Here is a 12,087-nt window from a genome sequence, read left to right as displayed (position 1 = left end):
CTTCGGGACCTTCAAAGCTGTAGAATTTTTTTTGTACCCTTCCCCAGATCTGTGCCTCGATACAATCCTGTCTCGGAGGTCCACCGACAATTCCTTTGACTTCATGGCTTGGTTTCTGCTCTGACATGCACTGTCAACAGTGGGACCTTATATAGACAGGTGTGTGCCTTTCCAAATCATGTCCAATCAATTGAATTTACTACGGGTGGACTCCAATCAAGATGTAGAAACATCTCAAGGATGATCAGTGGAAACAGGATGAACCTGAGCTCAATTTTGAGTGTCATAGCAAAGGGTGTGAATACTTACGTATGTACATGCAATATTTCATTTTTTTATTTTTAATAAATTGGCAAAATTTTCTACAAACCCTTTTTCACTTTGTCATTATGAGGTATTGTGTGTAGATTGATGAGAAAAAAAAGGAATTTAATCCATTTTGGAATAAGGCTGTAACATAAAATGTGGGGAAGGTGAAGGGGTGTGAATACTTTCCGGATACACTGTATGTTGGCATTTGATGGGGTCCTTACCTTCCTTATGTATTACAACTATTATTGCCTCCCCCCGGGAGGGGGCCATGGATCCAGATTGTAGCGCATGGTGGTAAGCTTTTAATAGTAAAGGTGATACAGTTTCTTTAATTTTTTTTTATAAAATTCATTAATATACCCATCTGGTCCGGGGCTTTTATTGTTTTTCAGTGTAGACATTACCTGTTGTATTTCCCATTCCTTAATTGGTTCATCCAACTCTTTTGCCATGGTCTCAGGTAGCTCTTTTATTTTGATGTCTTTCAAGAACTGTGCTGACTCTTTATCATCCGTGCAGGTGTCTCTGTTTTTGTATAGGGATTTATAAAATTCTGCAAAAGACTCTGAAATTTCATCTGGTTTTGTAAGTGTTGAGCTATTAGGCTTTAATTTCTGTACTTCATTGAATGATTGCTGTTATTTAAGTTTATTAATGCTAACAATCTACTTGCCCTGTTACCATTTTCATAATATTTTTGATTAGTGAACCTTAAGTTGCCCTCAATCTTTTCAGTGATTAGGCTATTTATAGATCTCTTCGTGCTTGTTTGAGCGCATTAAGTAGATTGGAGGATGGTGTTCTTTTATGTTGTTGCTCAAGCTGTCTTATTTTGTCTTCTAATTCATGTTGTTTTGCTTCCCTTCTCTTTTTTTTCGCACTTATAAATTAGGTAATGCAACCTCTAATATAAGCCTTAGCACAATCCCATAGAATGAGAAGTGATATTTCGGGCGAGATATTTGTATCTAAATAGTTGTTTAGTTCAGTTGTTACAAATGATATAAAGTCCTTATCATTTAAAAGTTATGCATTTAATCGCCATTGTTTAGTTGTTGGCCTGTAACCTATGTTCCATGAGAGTGCTAGAGGTGCATGATCAGATAGAGTAATTGGTAGAATCTCCATGTCTTCTATCTTGTGGAGTTCTGCTTTGGGGGTAAAAAAAATAATCAGTTCTAGAATAGGATGAATGTTTATGTGAGTAAAAAGTGAAATCTCTACCTTTAGGGAATTTACATCTCCGAACATCCACCAGACCTGACTCTGTTAATAAGTGTCTAAGAATTTTACTCATTCTAGAAGTGGGAGATTTTGAGGTAGGTTGTCTATCCATAAGCTGAGACATAACACAGTTGAAATCCCCTCCTGGCAGTAAGATACCATAGCTGTTCTGTAGGATTGTGAGCAAGATTGTACTAATGAAGCCAGGCTCGTCCTCATTTGGAGCATAAATGATCATTAAAAAGACTTGTATTCCATCAATAGATCCATTTGCTAGAATAAATCTCACGTCAGCATTTTTGTGGACTTCAGTTTGTGTAAAATTAGCCTGTCTATGTATCAAAATAGATATGCCTCTCTTTCTGCCTGATAGGTGTGATGAGTAAAATACTTTGTCCGCCCAAGATTTTTTTAGTTTCTCATGTTTTATTTCCGACAAGTGGGTCTCTTGCAAAAATGCTATCTGAGTGTTGGCCCTTTTTAACTGATTATTAGGGATGGGTATCGTTAGGATTTTATCGATACTACTACTCTTATCGGTACTGCTTATCGGTTCGGTACTTTATCGATACTCTTATCGGTTCTTTTTGATTATTATGCAAGAAAAAAAGACACTTAATTAAGAACAGAATCGACATTGCTTTATTATTCTATTATATAACTTTATATAAATATAAACAAATATTATTTATTCAGCAGCAACAGCAGCAGCAATGTTTTAAATGCGTCTGAATTATAGACTTTATAATCAACATTCAACAACAACAAATAAGATAAGAAAATAAAAGTAGATAAAGATAAAGAAAAAAAAATATTAAAAATAAATTTTTACAGCAAAAGGCCAACGGAAGTTCAAACAAACAAGAACCTAGAACATTATCCTAACAGTTCTTCTGCAGAAAAATCAACATATCTGCCTTCTCCGGCAGGAGTCGTGATCTCTCCTGACTTATAGTGTCCCCGGCTATTAGCCTAGCTAACTCCATATCTATGGCTTATATATTTGTAGCTAAACAATTAGCTAAGCAATTATATTTTATTTATTGGCCTATTCGTAATAATTCGTTATTAGCCTAGCTAACTCCGTATCTATGGCTCATACGGCTTACCTGCAGTGGACGTGGATGGAACACTACGAGCAAAGCAGTGGAAAACTCCGCATTTCTGCAGATTAATACCATGTTTCGACAAAAGATGTTTCGACAGATTGCTTGTATTGCCACCCTTACTGGCAAATGATTTTTTGCACTTGTGGCAACGAGCGTTGTTGTCATCGACTTTTGAAAAATATACCCAAACTTTTGAACGTTTAGTTCTCTCCGCCATGATGAGCACTTGAGCAGAGCTGTCTGTGCGTGTGTGAGCGAGTGTGTGGAGCACAGCACAGCCCCGCCCCTCGCGCAGTAAGAGAGAGAGACAGAGAGATGGAGAAAACGGCAAACAAGATTATGTTCGCGACGTTTAAATTCCTCGAAAAACACAATTGCCACAATATAAATCTCACTCCATGATTTCTCGAGTACCTACCGACTACCGATAGCAGAACCGAAAACGTCGGATCTTAAAAATGCTCCGGTTTTTACTAATTTAGAACCGGTCCCCATTTAGAACTGGGTTTCGGGGGGCATCCCTGCTGATTATGGATTTTCTTCCTCTTATAGGACTATGAAGACCTTTCACATTGTAACTTATGCCTTTAAGTGATCCCATGACTTAAAGTTAGAATTATGTAGAGTATTAGTTTTGCCCTTGAGTAATGTGATGGGAAGGGAAGTCAAGTGTGGAGGAGAGAGTTGGAAGTGGGATGTAGTATAGATGTTTGTGATTGTATGAGAGCAGGTGGGTGGGTATAAGAAAGTACCTGCTGTAGGTAAGGGTAGATAATGTGGGGAACGTGGGGTATCGTATCAAAAGAAAATATATAAAAGTAAAATACATATATAAATGGATATACACGTAAAATTATGAAATAATGTGTGAATTTTAGCAATACTAAGTACAGCAGTATGATCACCATATTGTTTTAACATTAACAAAAAGCATTTGTATTGGGATAAAGGAAAAGCCAATTTCCCTGTTGCTCTTATTCTTACGGCAGGATCCCTGGGGGACAGTGGGATCTGTGCAAATAGAACTGAACATAAAGTAAGATAAACCATGAACTCAACCAGCATTAGCGTCTGATCACTCTTTTGGGACAGGGTCCCAGGCTGCAGGTCTGAAGAGGCAGCTGTGCGAACAGTCTTTAAAAATGTTCGCATTTTCTTGGATATAAAACGAAGCATACTAACTAGTGTCATCAGTTAGCACTCAGGTTCCTGCAGAACTTACGAATACAACCTAGCAAAGATAACGACACCTTAACCTCAATGTCTCTGTTATCAAAGTAATTATATATATCATATATAGCTTATTGTGAAGCTGGGAAATAGTCACCGCCAAGGTAAATATAGAGAAAAATTGAAAAAAAAAATATAGATAAGTATATGTATCCTATGGGGATATGCCCTTTGTTCATTACAGCAGGTTTGCATCGACAAACCTACATCAAATCTATTCCTACACGCACACACACACACACACACACACACACACACACACACACACACACACACACACACAGAGTACCAAAGCGCACAGGCATATCGACATGCAAACATGCAGACAACCACAAAGGGATTTGCATATTCTGTTAACCTTGCCATTAATAAGAAATGAAAATACTCATATCGACTGTATGGACTGACATTTCGGAAGTTGTCGATATAGACATGTTCATGTGTTACTTACACTACCGTTCAAAAGTTTGGGATCACCCAAACAATTTCGTGTTTTCCATGAAAAGTCACACTTATTCACCACCATATGTTGTGAAATGAATAGAAAATAGAGTCAAGACATTGACAAGGTTAGAAATAATGATTTGTATTTGAAATAAGATTTTTTTTACATCAAACTTTGCTTTCGTCAAAGAATCCTCCATTTGCAGCAATTACAGCATTGCAGACCTTTGGCATTCTAGCTGTTAATTTGTTGAGGTAATCTGGAGAAATTGCACCCCACACTTCCAGAAGCAGCTCCCACAAGTTGGATTGGTTGGATGGGCACTTCTTTGAGCAGATTGAGTTTCTGGAGCATCACATTTGTGGGGTCAATTAAACGCTCAAAATGGCCAGAAAAAGAGAACTTTCATCTGAAACTCGACAGTCTATTCTTGTTCTTAGAAATGAAGGCTATTCCATGCGAGAAATTGCTAAGAAATTGAAGATTTCCTACACCGGTGTGTACTACTCCCTTCAGAGGACAGCACAAACAGGCTCTAACAGGTACTATTTAATGAAGATGCCAGTTGGGGACCTGTGAGGCGTCTGTTTCTCAAACTAGAGACTCTAATGTACTTATCTTCTTGCTCAGTTGTGCAACGCGGCCTCCCACTTCTTTTTCTACTCTGGTTAGAGCCTGTTTGTGCTGTCCTCTGAAGGGAGTAGTACACACCGGTGTAGGAAATCTTCAATTTCTTAGCAATTTCTCGCATGGAATAGCCTTCATTTCTAAGAACAAGAATAGACTGTCGAGTTTCAGATGAAAGTTCTCTTTTTCTGGCCATTTTGAGCGTTTAATTGACCCCACAAATGTGATGCTCCAGAAACTCAATCTGCTCAAAGAAGTGCCCATCCAACCAATCCAACTTGTGGGAGCTGCTTCTGGAAGCGTGGGGTGCAATTTCTCCAGATTACCTCAACAAATTAACAGCTAGAATGCCAAAGGTCTGCAATGCTGTAATTGCTGCAAATGGAGGATTCTTTGACGAAAGCAAAGTTTGATGTAAAAAAAATCTTATTTCAAATACAAATCATTATTTCTAACCTTGTCAATGTCTTTACTCTATTTTCTATTCATTTCACAACATATGGTGGTGAATAAGTGTGACTTTTCATGGAAAACACAAAATTGTTTGGGTGATCCCAAACTTTTGAACGGTAGTGTATATAAACCAAGGAAACTTTTATGTTCGGTCACTTGCCCGTATCAGTTGATGGAATGATCTTTTTCTTTACATAGTCCATAGCTTTGGCGGCATCCATGAGCTCTTTCTCCTCGTTGTTGTGGGAAATGCGGAATCCAGCGAGAAAGAGTATTCCATAGCGGACTCCTGGTTTTCCTTGGAGCATCTTCCTGACGTCCGTGAAAGCCACTCTGGCTTTAGCGACGTTGGCTGTGTAGTCCGGAAATATGGCAGTTGGATTGCCGTTGTAGTTGAGTTGGCCACCACGGTCACGGGCCTTCCTCAGGATGTCCATGGCATCCCTGTCATGGTGTAATTTTGCAATGATCACATGCGGCTTGTCTCCCGGTTTTCTCTGTGTCAGACTTCAGTGTGAGCGCTCGATCTGTACGTCTTTGTCCATCTGGAACACTTCCTTAAGAAGTTTGGAAACTGCCGCGGAAGAGCTTGATCCTGGTTGCTCAGGGATCCCCATGATCCGAATGTTCCTTCTCCTCATCCTCCCCTCCATGTCCTCACATTTTTCTTTTAAGTCTTCGACCTGCTTCTTGAGGTTTGTTACAGTGATTTGTATCGATACAACTTCATCTGACCATGTTGACAGTCCTTCCTCAACAGCTTTTACATTAGCTTTAGCCTGGTCTATTTCTGCATGGATTGCGGTTGTAGTGTTAGTAATTTCAGTTTTCAATCCTTCGAAATCATCCACTAAAGCCCTGATCAGCTCTTCTCTTATTATAGAGGATATACAGTGCATCCGGAAAGTATACACACCCTTTCACTTTCCCCACATTTTGTTATATTACAGCCTTATTCCAATATGGATTAAATTCCTTTTTTTTCTCATCAATCTACACACAATACCCCATAATGACAAAGCGAAAAAGGTTTTGTAGAAATTTTTGCAAATTTATTAAAAATAAAAAACTGAAATATTGCATGTACATAAGTATTCACACCCTTTACTCAGTACTTGGTTGAGGCACCCTTGGCAGCGATTACAGCCTCAAGTCTTCTTGGGTATGAAGCTACAAGCTTGGGACACTTATATTTGGGGTATTTCTCCTATTCTTCTCTGCAGATCCTCTCAAGCTCTGTAAGGTTAGATGGGGAGCGTCGCTGCACAGCTATTTTCAGGTCTTTCCAGAGATGTTCAATGGGGTTCAAATCTGGGCTCTGGCTGGGCCACTCAATGACATTCACAGACTTGTCCCGAAGCCACTCCTTCGTTGTCTTGGCTGTGTGCTTAGGGTCGTTGTCGTGTTGAAAGGTAAACCTTCGCCCCAGTCTGAGGTCCTGTGTGCTCTGGAGCAGGTTTTCATCAAGGATCTCTCTGTACTTTGCTCCATTCATCTTTCCCTCGATCCTGACTAGTCTCCCAGTTCCTGCCGCTGAAAAACATCCCCACAGCATGATGCTGCCACCACCATGCTTCACTGTAGGGATGGTATTAGCAAGGTGATGAGAGGTGCCTGGTTTCCTCCAGACGTGACGTTTGGCATTCAGGCCAAAGAGTTTAATCTTGGTTTCATCAGACCAGAGAATCTTGTTTCTCATGGTCTGAGAGTCCTTTAGGTGCTTTCTGGCAAACTCCAAGCGGGCTGTCATGTGCCTTTTACTGAGCAGAGGCTTCCGTCTGGCCACTCTACCATAAAGGCCTGATTGGTGGAGTGCTGCAGAGATGGTTGTCCTTCTGGAAGGTTCTCCCATCTCCACAGAGGAACGCTGGAGCTCTGTCAGAGTGACCATCGGGTTCTTGTTCACCTCCCTGACCAAGGCCCTTCTCCCCCGATTGCTCAGTTTGGCTGGGCGGCCAGCTTTAGGAAGAGTCCTGGTGGATCCAAACTTCTTCCATGTACGAATGATGGAGACCACTGTGCTCTTCGGGACCTTCAAAGCTGTAGAATTTTTTTTGTACCCTTCCCCAGATCTGTGCCTCGATACAATCCTGTCTCGGAGGTCCACCGACAATTCCTTTGACTTCATGGCTTGGTTTCTGCTCTGACATGCACTGTCAACAGTGGGACCTTATATAGACAGGTGTGTGCCTTTCCAAATCATGTCCACTCCATTGAATTTAATACAGGTGGACTCCAATCAAGATGTAGAAACATCTCAAGGATGATCAGTGGAAACAGGATGAACCTGAGCTCAATTTTGAGTGTCATAGCAAAGGGTGTGAATACATGCAATATTTCATTTTTTTATTTTTAATAAATTTGCAAAAATTTCTACAAAACCTTTTTCACTTTGTCATTATGGGGTATTGTGTGTAGATTGATGCGAAAAAAAAGGAATTTAATCCATTTTGGAATAAGGCTGTAACATAACAAAATGTGGGGAAAGTGAAGGGGTGTGAATACTTTCCGGATGCACTGTATCTTTTCTTAATGAGGGGAGGATATCAGCTTTGATCGATGCAATGTCTGTGCTCGGACTTACCGTGGGTGTGGGTAAGGCTTGATCGGGGTTAGCAGAACTCTTCACCGGTGGATTGTTGAGCCTTGCATTGACCGGACCGTCGTATTTATATTTTTGAAGATTAGACGCCATCCGCGTTGGTTTTTACTGATATTCAGCTAACTTTGATTCATTAATAACAGATTTAAGTGTTTTGTATAATATTTAAAATGACGATGTCGTTAAAATATGGAATTAGCAAGGATTCTGCCGGAGCCCTAAAAAGTAGCCGTTACTCCATTTGCCGCTCAACCGGAAGTCTTCCTGACAGTTTTTGAGTTTATAATGGGTGTGTATCGGAGAGGTCTAAACTTCAGCTGTTCTGCCTTTCTTAAAACTTTTGTGCTTCTGCTCTTCCTGCTCATACATCTTTCACTTCTGACACACAATTTTAAATAGAAATGTAGACAAGTTTGTGCTGTTCCACACGGTGTGACTCCTAAAGCTGTATGACTTAGGGTTTTTGAAAACTGGAGCTTTAAGCAACAACAGGCACCTCAGCTGCTCCATAGACTCTAATACAAATTGAGGAGCGGATTTTCAGAGAAAAACTGAAAACTCCCCTGTCTTTAACTTGCTCGTACAGCCGCATTTTTGACACCAGGAACACCAAACTTGACAAAGATATGTTGGAAGCTCTTGTGGTTTTGATGGTCTGGTAACTTTGGTGACCTGAGCTACGGTTTTTAATCGAGGGAAGGCTTTTTAGAGGGTCTGCTGAGCCAATTCTCACTGTTGTCTCAGTCTCACTCAGTAGAAATTAAGCACTCGCAGTTACCATGGCTGATTAAACGACTTCTCTGATGTCTATGGTTTGGATCAAACACTTGACTGAAATTTCTGTCAAAGTACTGCTACAGTGTTTCCATACTACATACAAGACACATGGATTTACACACATTTCAACAGATTTCACAGAAAATATGTCTTTGTACAGATTTAGTCAGGACACATTTGGCAGTTACTTTTAGTTGGTTCTTCTAGCTGATTCCACACACACACACACACACACACACACACACACTTACACACACAGACAGACAGACAGACACTTACACACACATACACAGACAATTGAGACATTTTAACTGTTAAAATGAAAAAAAATCAAACCATCAGTTTCATGATACACTTCACCTGTCTGATATTAATACAAAGAATTTCTTTTTACAAAGTTTCAAGGTATTTCAATTTTACTTCCAGCTTCGTCAGTATTTAAATTTTCCTTTCAGCTGTTTCAACTACATTTTTTTCCAACTCTGATTCTTCAGCTGATACACTCCAGCTTTTCGTTTAGTAATGCATTTCAGCTCCCAATTCTGCCTGTAGGCGATTATGTTCCAGCTTCCAGTTAAGATTTCAGCATTTTCAGCTTTAGGTACTGACTTCAGCTTCCGACTGCCACTATTACACTTAAGCGTGCATGATTTTCAGTTAAGCAATTAAACGCATTTCAGTTCATATCAGCTGGTTTTCAGCCATTTTCATCACTGCTTCAGCAATTTCCTTCAGCTGTCAGAATTCACACGCATTTTCTGCAGGAAATGCATTTTCTAGTTCACACTGTCCTTGAAGCCCAATTTGAGTTTTATAAATTGTTGGAAAAAGAATAAAGGGCAGTTTTCTAATTAGACCTAACAGTAATGATGATAATTGCTTCAATTAAATGGATAACTGCAGCTGGCTGCGAGCACATTATTTTTCTTACAAGTCTACCTTCTTACAAGGAGAAGTAGTAGCGAAGCATGTCGAGACTCCAAAGTACAGACTCATGGTTTCAATCTTAGAGCAGACTCACAAAAATTAAACTTTATAAGTTGTATTATGTTCAGTGATCTGTTCAATATCGGTTTTCCATCCATCCATCCATTATCCAAGCCGCTTATCTCAATTCAGGTTGCGGGATGCTGGAGCCTATCCCAGCAGTCATTGGGCAGCAAGTGGGGAGAAACCCTGGACAGGCCGCCAGTCCATCACAGGGCCCCCCACCCCCCACCCCACACACACACACACACACACACACATTCACACCTAGGAACAATTTAGTGTGACCGATTCACCTGACCCACCCGGAGGAAACCCACGCAGACACGGGGAGAACATGCAAACGCCACACAGAGGATAACCTGGGACGACCCCCAAGGTTGGACAACCCCAGGGTTCGAACCCAGGACCTTCTTGTTGTGAGGTGACCATGCTAACCACTGCGCCACTGTGCTGCAATGTCGGTTTTGTCACAAAGATATAATCACAAGAATCTGGGTTGGAAAAAAACATTCATGAATTAACCAAAAACGAAAAAAAAAAAGAAAAAAAAAGGGTAGTTTATAAGGGCAGGTAGGTTGGTATTAACTAGGCAGGTGCTTCCAAAATACACGCTTCCCAGCACCTTGAAAGAGTCAGAATATAATGGGGCTGACAAGATGGGAATACTGCTATCGTGGACCGATAGGATCAGAACAATATATTGGCCTGATTGATATTTTAATACGTAGGTAAGCTACCATTTGTATTTAAGTTTAAAGGCAAGGGAACTTACCTTGTTCCCATCATTGTGAAGCACTGACATTCTCACTCCTCGACAAATCACTTCTCTATCAACTGGTTATCCTTACACGCTGAAATGTTGTTTAAGCGAAACATTGCAAAAAAGCAAAAACAAATTTTGAATGCAAGCAGGTCACTCTGACATCCAGCTGACAATGAAAGAATAGATTGCATTTTGAGAAGTTGCTTATAGGTTTACTGCCAGTTTGTTTGTTAACAACCTGCAACAAAACCTATTTCAAATTCATTTTCAAGTAGCAGTGAAACCCATAAAAGCCCATTAATTTTCACGTTATCTTCTTGAATTCTCAGTGTCTTTAGTTTTCTCTCTTTTGTCCATTTCTGTCCTGTTTTCCTTGTCTCCCCCCTGTTTTATTCCTCTCATTATTCAGTACGGTGACTGCATGTCTGGACCTCGTCGTTCCCTGGCTCCATCGCTACATTGACAGCCAAGACAGCAGTGGTAGACAAGCCTGCGTTGACGTTGCCCTACACGGTCCTTTCTATACAGCCTGCCAGGCCATCTTCTACGCACTCATCTTCAGACACCGAGCCATTCTGGAGAGCAACATGAAGAAAGGTACAAGGCAGTGCAGTCAAATTGTCATATGAAGTCTTTTCATGCACCTGGGCAAATACTGTGTAATGCCATAATACTTACCCTTGATATAATACCAGCTGCCAGAAACGTATCCTTATTGCCAACCTTACCTTTGATTTCTGCAACTCTTGACTCCCGCCTCAATCAAAAGGCTCTCCAGTAACTTCACGTTGTACAAAGTCTTGCAGAGAGGATTTTAAGAATACTTGCACAGCTCCACTGCTTACCTGTTCCTTTTACAACTTTTGCTTTTTTTTTATTTTCCCCCCTTTTTCTCCCCAATTGTATCCGACTAATTACCTTACTCTTCTGAGCCGTCCCGGTCGCTGCTCCACCCCCTCTGCCGATCCAGGGAGGGCTGCAGACTACCACATGCCTCCTCTGATACATGTGGAGTCGCCAGCCGCTTCTTTTCACCTGACAGTGAGGAGTTTCACCACGGGGGAAATAGCGCATTGGAGGGTCAGGCTTTCCCCCCCAGCCCCCCCCCCCCGAACAAGCATCTCAAACGACCAGAGGATGTGCTATAGTCCATGGGCCAGACGATATTTCGGTACACTCAAGGTGGCAAAACTTACTTATAATTTTTGAAAGGATCCATGTCTGTAGATGATATTTTGGTATGATAACCATTCCTGAGTGGCAGCTGTATCACAGTTATCAGCTCATGAAGTTAACCACCCGCTAAACTAAATTGCATTTTAGACGCTGGTGCATATCCTGGTTTAGCCTCATGGTCAGGACATTTTTCAATGTTCTATAATATTGTCTTTGGTATCATTTTAAAGGGGACCTTCTTAGCTTTCATTCAAGCCCTGTTGTGGATATTTCTCACAAATATAGAGGTCACTTGAGCTCTTCAACCCGTCAATAACACACATCTTTCTGCAATTTTCGCCTAAACTATATACTTTCTTTTAGCCCTGTGGCATCTAGG

The 12,087-nt window shown here is 40.7% G+C and overlaps 1 protein-coding gene across 1 annotated transcript in view; it reads left to right on the top strand.

The window, feature by feature from the left end:
• Window positions 1-12,087, top strand: part of rrn3 (RRN3 homolog, RNA polymerase I transcription factor) — a 54,066-nt gene that overhangs the window by 29,267 nt on the left and 12,712 nt on the right. The window contains exon 13 of the mRNA XM_056287679.1: window positions 10,942-11,129. Coding sequence (XP_056143654.1) covers window positions 10,942-11,129 — 188 coding nt within the window. The remainder of the gene's footprint in view (window positions 1-10,941; window positions 11,130-12,087) is intronic.

Source organism: Lampris incognitus, chromosome 10, assembly GCF_029633865.1.
Source record: "Lampris incognitus isolate fLamInc1 chromosome 10, fLamInc1.hap2, whole genome shotgun sequence".
Lineage (NCBI taxonomy): Eukaryota > Metazoa > Chordata > Actinopteri > Lampriformes > Lampridae > Lampris > Lampris incognitus.
The sequence above is the reverse complement of the archived record's forward strand: the minus strand, read 5'-3'. Positions and strand labels throughout refer to the sequence as shown.